This window comes from Saimiri boliviensis, chromosome 2, assembly GCF_048565385.1.
Source record: "Saimiri boliviensis isolate mSaiBol1 chromosome 2, mSaiBol1.pri, whole genome shotgun sequence".
Lineage (NCBI taxonomy): Eukaryota > Metazoa > Chordata > Mammalia > Primates > Cebidae > Saimiri > Saimiri boliviensis.
The window spans coordinates 103835133-103853338 of record NC_133450.1 but is presented as its reverse complement, the minus strand read 5'-3'; the positions used below and the strand labels follow the sequence as shown (position 1 = coordinate 103853338).

The 18206-nt window shown below is 38.3% G+C and overlaps 1 protein-coding gene and 1 non-coding gene across 6 annotated transcripts in view; both read left to right on the top strand.

Annotated features, from left to right (window-relative positions):
• Positions 1–580: 580 nt before the first annotated feature.
• The window catches only part of PRPF39 (pre-mRNA processing factor 39), a 33834-nt gene continuing 16208 nt past the window's right edge, over positions 581–18206 (top strand). The window contains exons 1-4 of one of the 5 annotated variants that reach the window (XM_039468980.2): positions 581–737; positions 12003–12355; positions 13222–13347; positions 14007–14125. In XM_039468980.2, the coding sequence (XP_039324914.1) occupies positions 12032–12355; positions 13222–13347; positions 14007–14125 (569 nt within the window). In that variant the 5' untranslated portion in view covers positions 581–737; positions 12003–12031. Of the gene's footprint in view, positions 738–12002; positions 12356–13221; positions 13879–14006; positions 14126–18206 lie in introns of those variants that run through there. The other 4 variants (XM_074393995.1, XM_039468982.2, XM_074393994.1 and 1 more) reach the window with 4 other exon arrangements.
• LOC120364150 (small nucleolar RNA SNORD58) lies at positions 5070–5135 on the top strand. Its single transcript, XR_005579493.1, has one exon. It is a non-coding gene; the product is annotated as a small nucleolar RNA SNORD58 (small nucleolar RNA).

Here is an 18206-nt window from a genome sequence, read left to right as displayed (position 1 = left end):
TAGTAGAGACGGGGTTTCACCATGTTGACCAGGATGATGTCGATCTCTTGACCTCATGATCCACCCGCCTCAGCCTCCCAAACTGCTGGGATTACAGGCGTGAGCCACCGCGCCCGGCCTCTTTTTGTGTTTTAACAAGTGTCACTAAATACTTTTTTCTTTACCAATAGCGCGTTCTCCAAACCCCTAAGTCCACAGTTGTTTAGTTTTCAGGAAACGAGTGGGCCCAAGGCCTATACCAGGTTGAGATTTGTGGGTTTAACGCTGAATTTCTGCCGTTTTTAGGTAAATTTTTTAGTGTGCAAGCTTGAACAATTGTTGGGAAAACCTTAGATTTGCCCCCAAAAATGACATTTTATCTTTTTTGGAGGGGAGGCGTCAGGGCGCTGTGTTTCAGATCAGGCATATAAAAGGCCCTAAATTAGCCTTCTGTCCTGTGGGAAGTCTCTGCCGCAGGGAAAAGCAGGTGTGAGCAGCGGGCCCCGCCCTCTCTGGAGGCGGGGCGGGGCTGCAGGGCGGGGCTGACTCCAAGGAGGGCCAGGCCTGCGCGCTGCGGACTCACGTGACGTTTTCGCCTCCCTGGACACCGACGCATGCGCATCGTGCTCTGGACCAGGCGGCCGTGGCGCGGGTGGCGGCTGCTGTGGTGGCTGTGGGGACTGAGGCGGTGCAGTACCTTCTTCGGCTAGGGTCGTCCCAGGCTTCGGCTCATGGCATCGAGTGGCATCCTTCATAAGGTCTGCTGGGGCGGGCTCCTTGAAATTAGCTGGGGGCGGAGGGTGGTACTTGGGACAGACAGGGGCCTGACGGGTTTCAGGCCGCGCTGGGGCCGCGGCCTCCCTCTCCCGCCGTGTTTCAGGCCTGGCTCGGACTCAGCGCCCAGCTGTTCATTCCTTTCTCCTTCCCACCTGTTGGGTGGAGCGGTGCAAGGTATTTTTTTCTTAGACCACACGTTTCACTTGTGGGGTGCGTTAGGTAGGGTGGGGAAATGTTGGGCCTCCTCCGTCTGGATTTAGGAAGAGATTTGGGGGTAATTCTAAAGCCCTTTCTTCCCCGGAGCTGGAACACAGTGAGGCTGGGATGGCTGGAAGTGCAAGGAGCACTCTCGCAGCCGCCAGAGGACTGGGAAGATACAATAGGCATTCTATTACTAAGGCGTTTGAACGCCTTGTGGGGCGCGTTCTGCCGTCTGACTACACGGGCAACACTTCAGCGACCCTAAGTCACAGCACCCTAAGCTTTTGGCACGATAGGGTAGAACAGAAAAAACAGACATCATGTATCTTGGTAAGATATTTTAAGGGAATTTGTTTAAGAATGTTCAACTTTGGTAATTAGAGACCAGCACTGGTATTTTTCTCACTCTAAAATCACATCTTTTTGTTAATTAATACTTGAAGTTAATAAATAATACTCTTCAGTGTATTATTGATGATGCCATAATACCATGTAAATTTATGCCGATTCAAATGTTGTTTTTTCGTGTGATACTCATATGGCCTTCTGTTTGAGGACTTCAGATTATTTCTTTAGCAACTGATTTAATCTGTTCAAAAATAAAATTTGCTACAACTGAGAAAGTGTGAGACTTGAGAAATAAGTTTCGTACAGGGAAGTATAGATTTCGTGTTGGAACTTAAGTGTTTTTGGCTCTGTGGGAGCTTTAATGGAGTGAAAAGAACAAGCGTCTACTGTCAGGTTTCCCTCCTCCCTCTTGATTTATAACCTCATTCTACAGTTGCAAAAGTTGGAACTTTCCACTGTTCACTCTCTAGCAGGGATAAAGTAATGGAAAGGAGTTCTGTTAAAGAAGACTAGTACTTAAATTGCTAACTCTGGTAGGGGTTGAGCATAGATGTCTAAAAGTAGACGGTAGGAGACACTATTGGTTTAAAGTCTCAGAATATTTTTACTTGCTTATCTTATAATTGAATAAGAAAGATGATGTTTAAAAGTCAAATGATAAAAATTGTGTGTGCTGTTTTCTGTGGTATGTTTTAACAAATCTCCATGGAAGATAGGACTTTTTAAAAAAATTGAAAGTAGCCAAAGGAGGAAGAAAGTAGTATAGTTCCAGCTAAATGTTAAGTTTTCCAAAGATCCAAAGATAAGGTAGACATTTATGTAAATACATATGCAAAGTCTAGTTTCTAGAACACAGTGCTTAATATGTGGAGACTTTAAAAAGTCAGCCTGTGACTACTTAGCCTACCTTGCCCCTAAAAACAGCCGGCAAAACCGTAGGTTATGATAGCCTCTTTTATTCTTACATCCCAAATCTCTACACCGCCTTATTTGTGAATGAGACATAAAGTGATTTGTGCATTGCAAAGCTACTTGATTTGCTCTACCCAAAACTCCTTTCAGTCTTTAGTGATGACTTCAGATTTTTATATATTGCTCTCTTTTTGAGAAAGAATAGTCAGTAGTATAATTTTTAAGTACCTCTACAGGAATAAGGAGCATACAGATAATAAAAAAAAAAAATAAGGTATTAGGTCAAATGTCTCATTTTTAATTAAGTGTTGGTAATTGAAGTCACCCTCCAAAATACCTTTTAAATTTTAAGATGGCATAGTTGCCACTGAAATGTTTAAGGTATGTCATAACTATACTAAACGTGAAAGGTATGATAAATGTATTTTTTATATACTGCATAATCACTTTATGTTTCTTTTTATACTCGTGTACTTTGTGCCTATCATACGATTTTATAATAAAATGTAATGTAGTGAAAAGAAATCAACTCGTTTGGTGAGTTTAAAAAAGGAAGACTTTTGTTAGTCTGGGGGAACAGCTTGTGTCAAGGCTCAGAAAGGAAGACTCTAAGGGGTTCTGGAAATGGCAATGAGGAGGAGCATTGTAAGATTTTGGAAAGTTAAGTTGGGACTGGATATATCATTCAGCGATGTTATGCTGTTACATAGCAAGTATTATTTTAGGTTCTAGGGGGACAGCAGTGAACAAAACGGATAAGGCCTCTTTCTCAATGAATTTATTTATTTATTTTTGTTTTACTCCTGTTGAGCTGTCATCAGGAAATTTAATTTTCAAGTAATATTAGTTTATCTGTAGCAGTAGTGCAGCAGTTTTCTCAAAATTTTTTACTGTAGTCCACAGTAAGGTGTTCATGGACATCACTAACTCAGTAAACAGTTAAATTGTGTGTGTTTCAACAATATGCCTTTAATGCGTGCATGCACTCTGGTATATATATTTTTCTATATTTTAAAAATGAGGGGCGGGGTGTGGTGGCTCATGCCTATAATTCCAGCACTTTGGGAGGCTGAGGTGGGTGGATCACGAGGTCAAGAGATCAAGACCATCCTAGTCAACAGGGTGAAACCCCTGTCTCTACTAAAAATACAAAAATTAGCTGGGCATGGTGGTGCACGCCTATAGTCCCAGCTACTTGGGAGGCTGAGGCAGGAGAATTGCTTGAACCCAGGAGGTGGAGGTTGCGGCGAGCCGAGATTGCTCCATTGCACTCCAGCCTGGATAACAAGAGCGAAACGCTATCTCAAAAAAAAAAAAAAAAAAAAAAAAAATGAGGACCAGCCAGGCACGGTGGCTCATTCCTGTAATCCCAGCAGTTTGGGTGGCCGAGGCGGGTGGATCACTAGGTCAAGAGATAGAGACCACACTGGTCAACATGGTGAAACCCCATCTCTACTAAAAATACAAAAATTTGCTGGGTGTGGTAGTGTGCACCTATATAGTCCCAGCTACTTCAGAGGCTGAGGCAGGAGAAAGCTTGAACCCAGGAGGCAGAGGTTGCAATGAGTCTAGATTGCGCCACTGCACTCCAGCCTGGTGACAGATCAAGACTCCGTATCAAAAAAAAAATAAAAAGGGAAGCTGGTTTGAAGCAGTCTGCAGTTTGAAAAACATTGATCTAGAGGAGAGAAAATAATTACTTAAATATAACATTAGTAGTGTGAATGGAAAGAAGGGGATAATTTTTTAAGGTGTATTATCTTTTTTTTTTTTTTTTTTGATACGGAGTTTCGCTCTTGTTACCCAGGCTGGAGTGCAATGGCGTGATCTCTGCTCACCGCAACCTCCACCTCCTGGGTTCAGGCAGTTCTCCTGTCTCAGCCTCCTGAGTAGCTGGGATTACAGGCACGCGCCACCATGCCCAGCTAATTTTTTTTATTTTTAGTAGAGACGGGGTTTCACCTTGTTGACCAGGATGGTCTCGATCTCTTGACCTCGTGATCCACCTGCCTCGGCCTCCCAAAGTGCTGGGATTACAGGCTTGAGCCACCGCGCCTGGCATAAGGTGTATTATCTTGCTCTGTTGCCCACAATGGAGTGCACTGATATGGTCCACTCACCACAGCCTCTACCTCCCTGGGCTCAGATAATCCTCCTGCCTCAGCTTCCCAAGTTGCTGGGACCACAGGCATGTGCCACCATACCCAGAAGGTTTTTAAATTTTTTTGTGGAGACAGAGTTTCCCTCTGATGCCCAGGTTGATCTTGAGCGCATGAACTCAGGCGGCCCTCTCACCTCGACTGCCCAGAGTGCTAGGCAATTACATGTGTGAGCCACTGCATGCATGGCCCAGAGTGTATTAATATTTTTGATTGACAGATCATAATTGTATACATTTTGGGGTTGGGCATCATTCATTTTTATAACATGATACGTTTGATTATTTTGTGAATGAGGCTTAGAGAGGTTATGTACTTGGCTCACAGTTCCCTAATGTGTAGGCAGAAGTCTGTTCTTTGGCTTCTAAAGCCCAAACACTTACCACTTTCCATTTGGCTATAAAAGCAGTATACTGGGTTTTATATGGGTGACTGTAGACTGTATTTGTTTAGTGTTCAATGAATTGAGTGTATACTAGGCCTCTAGGTGTACTATATCCCTATTTATGGGTAGATCTTGTCCTTACTCTCAAGAAACATGTAATCTGGTAGAGAAGATACCCATTGAACAAGTATCTCAAATGTGTTATGTGCTATGGAGAAAAAGAATGCTGTGGGGGCATGATTGGGGGCAACCTAACTTATTTGGGGGTATGAGGACACTTTTCAGGAAGTGATATTAAACTTGGCCCACTGTGATGATGGCATTTCTTACGACAATTTTGGATTAATTATGAAAACAACTACTCTCTGAGCAATTGTTGAAAAAAAATTAAAAAGTAAACTTTGCCCAGAAGATTAGGCTTTAGTTAGTTTGAAGGCACTGAGTCAAAGTGTGGGGTGGTGTAAAGGGATAAGAAAGCATCCAGGTAGAAGAAATTTTGTATACTAAGGCTCTGAAGCTGAAAGGAGTGGAATTGGAAAAAAACAGAAAGTAAAACTCAACAGAAATAGAATCTCTGGGCTGTACAAGTTGGCAAGAATTTTGGTGTTAGGCTGAGGTTGAATTTTGGCTCTGTTTCTTACTATTAGTATAAATTTAGACAAGTTATCTAACCTTAATGAATGTTGGTTTTGTCATCCATAAAAGGGAAGGTAGCATTTAACAAAATATTTGCTCAATAAATATCATGGCTTATTATCATTAATAGCTAGTAATTGAAGTTACAGCAGTGCAGATTATATTCTTCATTCATTCTTTCTTAAATAAAGAGTGTCTTTGTGTGCCAGGCAACTCAGTATACAATAGCTGAATTACATGTGTATGTGTGTTATTACCTTAAACTATCATAAAGCAATATACTTTTACTATGCAAAGCACTGTGCTAAAGTTTTTTCTATTTTCCATTTGAAGAAGGGAAAAGAAACTGGTCTGAAGCAATCTGCAGTTTAAAAATTACTAATACAGTAGAGAGATGATGATTACTTAGCCCCTTATTAGAGATATGATATGCAAATATTTTCTGCCATTCTGTATGTTGCCTTTTCACTCTGCTGATTGTGTCCTTTAATACACAAAAACTTTTAGGTTTGATATAGTCCTATTTGTTTATTTTTGATTTTGTTTGCCTGTGCTTTTGGCATTACCCAAGAATTCATTGCCAAACCCAGTATCATTAAGCTTTCCCCTATGTTTTCTTCTAGGAGTTTTATAGTTTTAGGTTTTACATTTAGGTCTTTACCCCATCTTGACTTAATTTTTACGTGTAGTTTAAGATGAGGATCTAACTTCATTCTATTGCACATGGATATCCAGTTTTCCAAGCACCATTTGAAGAGATGATTGCTTCCTCATTGAATAGTCTTAGCACTTTGTTGAGGGCCATTTGACAAGGGAGTTTATTTCTGCGTTCTCTATTCCATTGGTCTATATCGCTGTTTTTATATCAGTATCACACTTGTTTTCTTTCTTTTGAGGCAGGGTCTGGCTCTGTCGCCCAGGCTGGAGTACAGTGGCACAATCACAACTCACTGCAGCCTTAGCTCCCCAGGCTCAATCCTCCCACTTCAGCCTCTGTCTAATTTTTTAAAATTTTTTGTAGAGAATGGGTTTTGCCATGTTGCCCAGGCTGGTCTGGAACTCATGGGTGATCTTGCCCTCCCAAAGTGCTGAGATGACAGACAGAAGCCACCAGGCCTGGCCCATTTTCTTTGTTTTAATAGCTCTTCTGTACCCTTTCCCATTTTATGTTGCTAGTTGAAAGTTGTTGGTTGTTGTTAAGAGTAAACTGGTAATAATTGACATATAAAGAATATGTCAGAGTAGCTCATTAAAAAATAACTTTAGTGTATTATTTTGGCTCCGTGATTTGTGAAGTAATTGTCAAAATGACCTCTATAAGCATAAGGCTGATGTTCTTAAATCTTTTTACAACACTGTGATTGCAGGGTGTGGAGTAATTAACACTCTCTGAAGATGCACGGGTGTGGTAAATTTGCTGATTCCAGAAGAAACCCTTATGTCTCAAGTATGAAGTTAGATTAAGGTAGCTAGTTAATGACTCAGAATATATCAGTCTATAGTGTTTTTTGTTTTTAAACTGAGCTCAGAAATATAAAACCACATACTGGTGACTAATTTGCATATGGAAAATTAATCTTGAAATGCATCTTTTTCTTTAAAGGAAGGAGAGAAAAGCAAAATAAATTTACAAGTTATCTGTACTTTGCCTTTTCCTAGGGTCTGAAGTGGTTAAACTTGGAAAAGTTGTGACATTAAGCATTCATTCAACTAGAAGGGAACTTACTTTTTCTGGCAGTCTAATACTTTGGATTCTCTTTTATTATGCATTGGCTAGATTTGCATTTTGTATAATTTCGTCTCAAATTCTTGTGTCCATAATCTGGCTCCATGCTACTTATTCTGCTTTTACCTTTCTACTTCTCAGTACCAACCACTTCATTCTGGTCATTCTGTCTCTCTTAACTTTCCAGTCATTTCTACCTTCTTGTCTGCTGTCAAGAAGAGTTGTTTAATGGGTTCTTCCACATTCTAGAACAGTTTACTATTCTTTATTCATTATTCCATGATTTTTCAAAGTTAATTATATTTCATGAAGTTTTTCATCTATAGATTACTGTCATTTTCAAATGATTTTTTTCTAATCTTTGACTTTGCTTCATTTGAAAGCTTATCTCCAAATGTGTGTGTGGTGTGTTTTGCGTGCTTGCTCTTTCTCTACATGGTCAATAGACCTTAGTGAGTGAGAACTTTATCTTACACTTATATGTCACTGCAGGGAATGTAATATAATGCTGGACCTCCATCAGGCATTGAAAATTTTTCGTCTGCATGTCCCTCCATGTCCCAGTTTTTCCTCCCTCCATGTCCCAGTTTTTCCCTTCATATTTTTGTATATTCCCTAGATTTACCTAGTTATAGCTGATTCTTCCAGTGGCATTCAGATTCAAAAGGTCTTTTGATTTAACATTTAAAATATATTCTTTCTTAGGAAAAAAAATGGCTTCGTACTATTTTGTTTTTTTTCTTTTTTTCTTGTTTTTAGTAGAATCTTACTCTGTCTCCAAGGCTGGAATGCAGTGGTGTGATTGTAGCTCACTGCAGCCTTGAACTGCTGGTCAGTCAAGTAATTCTCCCACCTCAGTCTCCTTAGTAGCTGGGACTGTAGGCACACGCCACTGCACCCAGCTAATTTCTAAATTTTTTTGTAGTGACAGAATCTCACTTTGTTGCCCAGGATGGTCTGGAACACCTGGCTTCAAGCGATCCACCCACCTTGGCCTCTCAGAGTTTTGGGATTGTAGGCATGAGCCACCTTATCTAAGCATGCTACATTTCGAATTGGTGAAAATATTTTAAAATCTGGATTTTGTATCTGTGTGACAATTTCAGAGAGGTCACACACAGACACACTCCCAAATGTAAAACTAATATGACAAACTTATAATAACACTTTGCAATGTACTTTGCAAATATCTGATTTTCTTAGTTTACAAAGAGTGTGTACAGACCAATAAGAAAAAAGTAATGAACAAAAAATATGGACAAAAGATGTGAAAAGGCAGTATGAAAAAAAGAAATAAAAATTTTGCTTCACTCGTAAAGAAATGAAAATCAAAATGAGGTGCTACTTTGTTAAAAAAAAAAAAATTAGATGACCAAGTGATACCTAGTGTTGTTGAGGATATAAAGCAATGGACAGTCTCATGCACTATTGATGGGTGAATTGGTTAGGAATTCATTTTGTCTCCAAGTTACAGAAAACTTGTATATTGATAGGAGTTAAATAGGAATTTATTTCCTCACACAATAGGAAGGTGGCATTTTGTTAGCAGCTTGATGATGTCAGGGTTGGTATTTCTTAATTTTCTTGGTCAATCCCTTATAGACTACTTTATGTACATGAGTTGTTTCAGATATGGTCAAATCCAAGGGAAGAATACATTGGTAGAAGGAAGAACCACATTAGTTGTGATTGTTCCTTCTTATCAAAAAAGCAAAATCTTTCTCAGAGCTCTGCAGCAGATGTTCTTTTCAGTTTTCTGGTCACTTACATGAGATTAAGTATATTGCTGCTTTGAATGAAATCAGTCTTTTGTTAGTAAGGAAATTACTAATAGTGAGAGGGGATATTGGGTAGGCAACTAAAAGTTTCTGCCAGATGGCTAGTGCAGCTTTTCCAGAGATGAATTGTCAGCATCTTCCCAAATTTAATGCATGCTTATTATTTGATCCAGAAGTTACACTGTTCAGAGTTGACCCACAAATAAATAAGTTTCTGTTTTTTGGAATTATTTAGATAATTTGGTAGAAGTATAACTTTCTTGGCCCTTCCCTAGACCTCAGAATCACTGGAGTAGGTAAGGAATCTATATTAGTTTTAAACAGCTTACTGGTTGACTTGTTTGGGCCTAGATTTGCAAATTTCTGCATAGATGATAATGAAACCCAAAATTTTAAAGTATGGTAGTCATAAAATTTAAAAAAAAAAAAAAGTATCCAGTTAAGCTATACTGGCTTTTTAAAAAATAGCAGAAAAGTTCTCCACCCAATTTGGTTAAATAATTGCAGATAAGCAAAAAGAATAAAGCACACATCTTTTGTATGGAAAACAACTGTTAACACCAGCTGACAGTTTCATTGTATTTTATTTGGTGTAAATCCTTACAAATCTGTGAGTGCATGTATTTATGCATATATATGTATTTTCAAAATACTGGCTGGGCGAGGTGGCTCATGCCTGTAATCCCAGCACTTTGGGAGGCCAAGGCAGATGGACCATTTGAGATCAGGAGTTCGAGACCAGCCTGGATCACATGGTGAAACCCTGTCTCTACTAAAAATACAAAAATTAGCTGGGCATGGTGGTGTGTGCCTGTAATCCCAGCTAGAGCGGCTGAGGCTGGAGGATCACTTGGTCCTCGGAGGCAGAGGTTGCAGTAAGCCGAGATTGTGTCACTGCACTGCAGCCTGGGCAATAGAGCAAGACTCCATTTTAAAAAATAAGAATTATACACACACACAAACACACACACATGTATATATATATATGTATGTGTAATAGATATTTTTCTGTATCAATGCAGATGTACGTATTTCCTTTTTAATTCTTATTATTTCATTATATGACTATACCGTTTATTAAAGCAACCTTTTTCTTAATTTACCCTCCTCCCTTTTTGCTGTACAACAGTGCTGGTAATGAATGCCCTGAAATAAATATATGACCTTTTCAGATTATTCCCATAGTATAAAATATGCTCAGTTGACAGTTGGTATGTGGTACACTTATCATTTTGGTTTATAACTTTATTAGTAAAGATATATAATCCTTTTATGTATTTATTGGTCATTTGCATTTCTTCCTTTGCATTATTGTCTTTACAGTTTTAATCATCTTTTTAATGAACTGTACTATTAATATATTAAGTAGTAGTGTATTCCAGGTATATATTAAGAGTAAATCAATTTTATGGTCTGCTTAATTTTGAGAATAATCCCTCATTTAAAAAAAACCAGACATGCCCTGTAATTTAATGATTTGGTTTTCATTTAAGCTGTTAGTGAAAGAGTTGAAGGTAATTATGCAAATACGTTGTGGTACTACCTTAAAGCAATAATTCCTTATCTTATAGCCTTAAAAATTAGATGACATAATTTTAAATATGTTATGCAGTTATTATCCAGACTGTAAGCCTTTCTCAGATATGTTTTTTAGAGGTAGGGTGGTTGGTGTTCTGTTGCCCAGGCTGGAATACTGTAGCATGGTCAAAGCTTAGGCAGCTGCAAACTCCTGGGCTCAAGCGATCCTCCTAACTCAGCGTCTCCTGAGTAGCTGGGACTACAGCTTTGTGTCACTATGCCTGGCCCTTTTAATGTGTTTTTTATTCACTTTAAAAATTACTTTTTAGGCCGGGCGCAGTGGCTCAAGCCTGTAATCCCAGCACTTTGGGAGGCCGAGGCAGGCGGATCACAAGGTCAAGAGATCGAGACCATCCTGGTCAACTTGGTGAAACCCCGTCTCTACTAAAAATAAAAAAAATATTAGCTGGGCATGGTGATGCGTGCCTGTAATCCCAGCTACTCAGGAGGCTGAGGCAGGAGAATTGCCTGAACCCAGGAGGCGGAGGTCGCGGTGAGCCGAGATCGAGCCATTGCACTCCAGCTTGGGTAACAAGAGCGAAACTCCGTCTCCAAAAAAAAAAAAAAAAAAAAAAAAAATTACTTTTTAATTTTTAAAACTATAATTTATATCTTTTATAATAAAATTGAAACCTAGCTGTCAGGATTTAAAATTCATAAGTATATAAATATATTTAAGCAATATCATTTTGTCTTTTCTAAAACTTTATCCTAGCTAAGTGATGAACTTCCTTTTGAAATGTTTATAACCATGACCAGAATTTTTGTCAGTTTTACTTGTAGCCTGCAGAACAGTTATTAGAGATAGGCTGTTTTCCAGTGATTGATAGCAAGGTAGTATTCGGGCACTGAATCAGATTCTTACCTAAATAAGAAACATTGAATTTTAAACAATATTTCTTCATTAAGTAGCAGGCAGGGTCCTTTTTTTAATTTTTTATTTTTTTATTTAATGAATGAGGTAACAAATCTATAGTTATTTGGATTTTATTCAAATACCAACAACAAAATGATAGTTTTGTCAATAATTTATAATTTTATTTATAATATAAAAGCTAATGAATCCTGATTCTGACTTGTAGGGGAGATTAAGAATCAAATTCAGGCTGGGCGCAGTGGCTCAAGCCTGTAATCCCAGCACTTTGGGAGGCCAAGGTGGGTGGATCACGAGGTCAAGAGATCGAGACCATCCTGGTCAACATGGTGAAACCCCATCTCTACTAAAAATACAAAACATTAGCTGGGCATGGTGGCGTGTGCCTGTAATCCCAGCTACTCAGGAGGTTGAGACAGGAGAATTGCCGGAATCCAGGAGGCGGAGGTTGCAGTGAGCCGAGATTGCGCCATTGCACTCCAGCCTGGGTAACAAGAGTGAAACTCCGTCTCAAAAAAAAAAAAAAAAAAAAAAAAAAAAATCAAATTCATGTTTCTTTAATACTAAGTTGGGGCTTTTTAAAAGGGTTGTTGAGGCCAAATAATTTTATTGGCATTTGAAACATACTTCTCTTTTTGTGTTTCCACAGATCATTAACTGAAGACAAAATAAGTAGCTATGCAAAATTCTCACATGGATGAATACAGAAATTCTAGTAATGGCAGCACAGGCAACAGTTCCGAGGTAGTGGTAGAACATCCTACTGATTTCAGTACTGAGATTATGAATGTTACAGAAATGGAACAGTCACCTGATGACTCTCCCAGTGTGAATGCATCTACAGAAGAAAGTGAAATGGCAAGTGCTGTGGACCTTCCAGTGACACTTACAGAAACAGAAGCAAATTTCCCTCCAGAATATGAAAAATTTTGGAAAACCATAGAAAATAATCCTCAGGATTTTACAGGCTGGGTATATTTGCTTCAATATGTAGAACAGGAGGTTAGTAACTATTTAAATGATATCAGAAGGAACAATTAAGTCCTATTAATTTATAATGAAGCAATAGTCCTTATTGTTTTATGATTAAAATTGACTCATAATTTTCAGATGAAGTTGAGTAACATTAGGTAGATACGTTTTTAGCTTTGAAAATAGCTTATAGCTTTTTTATGTTGTGGAGAGTCAGTGGTGTCAGAGCTTAATGTTGTGTCATAATTGAAGTATATGTGTGTGTGGAAAATTGCTGAAATACAAAATGGATAAAATTAGTTCCTTTTGGGCCGGGCGCGGTGGCTCAAGCCTGTAATCCCAGCACTTTGGGAGGCCGAGGCGGGTGGATCACAAGGTCAAGAGATCAAGACCATCCTGGTCAACATGGTGAAACCCCGTCTCTACTAAAAATAAAAAAATTAGCTGGGCATGGTGGCGCGTGCCTGTAATCCCAGCTACTCAGGAGGCTGAGGCAGGAGAATTGCCTGAACCCAGGAGGTGGAGGTTGTGGTGAGCCGAGATCGCGCCATTGCACTCCAGCCTGGTAACAAGAGCGAAACTCTGTCTCAAAAAAAAAAAAAAAAAAAAAAATTAGTTCCTTTTGTTTCAATTGCATTTAGAAGGAAAAGGGGGCTGCTGCCTCTGTAGGTTTTTTTGTGTGTTTTGTTTTGTTTTGTTTTTTCCAAGTGAAGGCAAGTTTATTAAGAAAGTAAAGGAGTAAAAGAATGACTTCTCCATTGGCAGAGCAGTCTGTATATGTAGTTTTTAAGCCTGCCATTTATTTATATTTTTTAGATAATAACACTTGAAAGGAATAATAAATTTTTTTTGAAAGAAATTTCCACAGTATTTAAATATGGTTTTATTTTTATCAGAATCACTTGATGGCTGCCAGGAAGGCATTTGACAAATTTTTCATACACTATCCGTATTGCTATGGCTACTGGAAAAAGTATGCAGACCTTGAAAAGCGGCACGACAACATTAAACAATCAGATGAGGTGCGTACATCACTGAATAAAGTTATCTCCAATAGGTACTGTAAGCCAATTAATAACAAAACAAAGATTTTTTTTTTTTTTTTTTTTTTGGCTGGCAGTACCTACCATTTATGGTCAAACAATTTTTATAGGGTATTTATTTGCATTTGTCACTCTTGTGGCATTTGTAGCTAATATTTTCTCTCTTTGTTGGCAGGTGCGTTAAACCTCTACAGTTTGTCAAGCTTTGCAGTGCAAGCCTCTGTATTACACTGCAGCTTAACAAGTAGGGCAGGGCTTTTCTCTCACTTACATTTATTTCTCATTTTCCAAACAATATAGTTGGTTTGCTAGTCACATTTGCTACGTCTTATTGCATTTTTGGTCAGACGCTGTCATTGATGCTCTAATGGGTCTGTGCCCTATGGTCTGTAACCCAAAGCCTGCCCACACAACCCGGTCAGAATGCAGGGACTGCTGCGCTTTGAAGATCAAGACTCTGCACGTGGGGATCAGAACATTGCCATGTTCTATCCAACCTCCACCCAAATGGTAATGGTAGATTATTTAAACAAAATTCCAGTAATTAGTATTTCTAAGGTTCACCGGATAACACAGTGTTGCCTCTCTGTTAAGAAATAAATAAATATTTGAAGTACAGTTTGCTGTTTTCTTCTTAGGTTTATCGGCGGGGGCTTCAGGCAATACCTCTTAGTGTTGACCTCTGGATACATTATATAAACTTCTTAAAAGAAACATTGGACCCTGGTGATCCTGAGACAAACAGTACAATAAGAGGGTATGTGAAAAATTGATACTCATATGTATTTTAAGATACAAATAATTATTCTGATGTTGATAATATTGCTCATGAAAGCTAAGCTGGAAGTTTTAACTTTTCCATTGTTAAAAAAATAATTCATGTAATAAACTTAGGCTTTATGATTTGAAAATGCAGATAATAAAGCCCTCCTACCTTCCATACCCCTTTCCTTATGTCCCCAATTCCACTCCTCATGGTTAATATCTTAGTGTGTGTTCTTTCAGATATAAGTATATGTACATATTTTTATGTATATTTTCATATTGCTGTTTGACTTTTTTTATTTAACAATGTTGGGAATCCCTTCCTGCTATATTTTTAACCATTGCAAAAAGTATTTTATAATGCCAAAGTACTATACTTTATTTCACCAAATCCTTATTTATAGGAAATAATCAGTGCTACAGTGAACATCGCTGTACAAGTCAATATTTTTGTAGAATGTACTAGAAATGGAGCTTCTGTCAAAGGGAACACACAGCTAAGTTTTATCAAATGTTCCTTCAAAAGCGGTATCAGTTCTTAACTCCCACAGTGTATGAAAATAATCATTTTCCCGCAGCTGTGCCACGTTTTTTTTTTTTTTTCGTTTTACCTACAGTAGTATCTCTATTTTAGTTTGTGTATATCTTGATATACTCATCCTGGTTTACCATCTTCTCATAAGCCATTTTTTAATTGCCTGTTGATAGCATTTGCTCATTTTTCTTTTATATTATCTTTTTCTTATTGATTACAGTAATTTGTTTTTTTTTTTGTTTGTTTGTTTTTTTTTTGCGACGGAGTTTCGCCCTTGTTAACCAGGCTGGAGTGCAATGGCGTGATCTCGGCTCACCGCAACCTCCGCCTCCTGGGCTCAGGCAATTCTCCTGCCTCAGCCTCCTGAGTAGCTGGGATTACAGGCACGTGCCACCATGCCCAGCTAATTTTTTGCACTTTTAGTAGAGACGGGGTTTCACCATGTTGACCAGGATGGTCTCGATCTCTCGACCTCGTGATCCACCCGCCTCAGCCTCCCAAAGTGCTGGGATTACAGGCTTGAGCCACCGTGCCCGGCCAGTAATTTGTTAATGTATTTGTTTTTGGTTTTCAAAAAAGCATGTGCATATAGTTTAAGAAGTTAGCTAATGTTAACCTGTAACAAAAAGTAACCCGTCCACCTTCCTTCAAGTATTTTAGTTCTTCTGGCATTTTCCACCATGTGTATAACAGTAGATCTATATTGCTTTCTTTCTCTCTCTCTGTTATATATCTGTTATGGTAAATGAGAATTTTAACCCACGTCCACTCTGTTTTTCCATTCCTTATCTTTCCATTGTAGTTATGGGATAGGTTTCAATAATCAGCTTCAGTATTTTTTTAATCATTCTAAAGCTAAATAAGGATGAGCACAATGGCTTACACCTGTAATCCCAGCACTTTGGGAGGCTAGGCTGAGGTGGGAGGATTGCTTGAGCCTAGGAGGTTGAGGCTGCAGTGAGCTGTGATTACACCATTGCACTTCAACCTGGGTGATACGGTGAGACCTTGTTTCAAAAAAAAAAAACAAACATTAGCTGGGCATGGTGGTGTGTGTCTGTAGTCCCAGCTACTCGAGGCAAGAGAATTGTTTGAACCCAGGAGGCGGAGGTTGTAGTAAGCCAAGATTGTGCCACTGCAGTTGAGCCTGGGTGACATAGCGAGACCCTGTCTCAAAAAAGAGATTAAAAACCTATAAATATTTTTCATTATACTGCCCTTTCATTTTATAGCCTTTTGGTTTTTTGTGGAGTTAATTACTCCTTCCCTGCCCATCTGTCTAATTTTCTTTGAACATTTAAGGTTTTTTTCATAACCTCCAACAGCTTTTGCTTTAAATATAGGTTTCTATTCAATCAGACCTGTTAAAAAATATTTTTAAGTACCTTTTTTTTCTCTCCTTTGAGTTGTGTCTCCTGGAAACCTTTCTACTATAATCTGGACTGGTCTTCTAGTCTGCTGTACAGGAGTTGTCTTGGAATTTTCTTATCATCATGGTTCTAGCAGTTACCTTTACCTCACTCCTGGGTGAGTTTATAAATAGATCTCACTCTTTCTTGGTTTCATGTCCAGCTTTTAGAAGAGTGTGTCCTATAACTTCTTGTTAAAGGATGCTTGGATGAAAAAATAATTTTAAGGTTTGGTAAGGTATAGAATTTGGAGCTGAAAATTATTTTCTCTTTAGACCTTTGAAGGCATTCTTTATTTCTTTATAGCTTCTACTATTGCTTTTGAGAAGTCCAGTACCATTCTTCTAGAATAGATTCTCTTTCTGTAACGTGTTTTCCTTTGGAAACTTTTAGGATCTTCTCTTTTGGTTTGAGGTAAATGCAGTTTATAATGATGAGCTTTGATGTGGATTTTCTTTTTCTTACTGTGATTATTGATGGGTCTTTTTGATCTTAGGTTCTGATGTCCTTCTATTCTTAGAAATACTCTTATTATGGATATTCTTCTTTTGACAATTTCTTTGCCTTGATTTTCTCTGTTGTTTTTAATAGTTGGCTATAGGACCTCCTCTTAATTATTCTTTTCTTCTTCCTATTTTTCATCTCTTAGACCTTGTCTAGCTTTTTGAAGTATTTCTTGATCCTTGTATTGGATTTTAAACATCTTCCATCAGATTCTTAATATCCAAGAATCTTACTTGTTCTCTAAATGTTCCTTTTTTAATACTCTCCAATTCTTGTTTCATGGCTGCATATCTTTTCATTGTTTCTTTGATGATACTTAAGACAGTTGAGATTTTCTTCTGTTCCCAGCACTGTTTCCTATTAAATTTTTCTGTTTACTTATTTTCATCTCTGAGATATCTGATCTCTGGATTTCTGTTCCTATTACAGATTAGTAATTTTCTTAGATGAACTTAGCTGGAAGACCCCGGAGATTTTGTGCTTATTAGGAAACATCGAGCAGCCTGGGCATGGTGACTCAGGCTTGTTATCCCAGCACTTAGAGAGGCAGAGGGAGGCAGATCATCTGAGGTCAGGAGTTTGAGACCAGTCTGGCCAATATGGTGAAACCCTGTCTCTACTTAAAATACAAAACAGCTGGGTATGGTCGCAGGCGTCTGTAATCTCGGCTACTTAAGAGACTGAGGCAGAAGAATTGCTTGAACCTGGAAGTTGGAGGTTGCAGTTAGCTGAGATCGTGATACTGCACTTCAGCCTAGGTGACAGAGTGAGACTCTGTCTAAAATTTAAAAAAAAAAAAAAAGCTATATGGAAGCACTGTGTGTTTTGTGTGGGGCATTGTCAGTTGGCCTGTATGGTTTCACAGTAGCATAATCATGTGGCCACTCTGGTTTTTGCTGGTAGACTCCCAGTGATAGTAACCTTATATCTTATTCCTGAGCCAAACAGTTTCTTTAGAAAAAGATAATTTGATTTACCTGGGAAAGGGAAACCTAGCTTCTGAAATCCCCGCAGCTGGGCAGGGAAGTTGACGATTTCTCAACATTCATTAAGCAGACCTTCTAAACGTTCTGACTTTATTTCATTACCTCCTTCTTCCCCTTTCCTCCATACTTTTTTCAGTGTCTGGTTAATTTTCTGAATCCTTTGGGATTCTGTAGGGACAGTAACATCTATTTTATTCTTTTGAAAACCTTATACCAAATTCGCACATGAATACATGCAGAGGCACACATACATGCTCTTCATTTGTGCATTAAACATATTCATTTATTGCTATATTAAACATATTTCCTTCAGTATTGGTATGTCTTTAACTTTGTTTATAGTGTCTTTTATCATGTGGAGTTTTATTTTTCCTTAATGTGCTGCTGTTTGAATTCTTACTGGTTTCTGAGTTTTGTGCCTATTTAGCCAAAAATTTATAAATCCTGTATTTTGTTCTAACTTTTTAATAGTTTTTTGCTTGTTCATTTATCTGACGTTAATTTCTGTCTTCAGATAGACGTTAGGCTTTCATTTTTTTCCGCTATTGAATTAAAATATCTCCTATCTTATACACTAAATACTCAAACACATTGATCTCTTTTTGTTTTCTTCACCTCTGTACTACTGATCCATTTTTC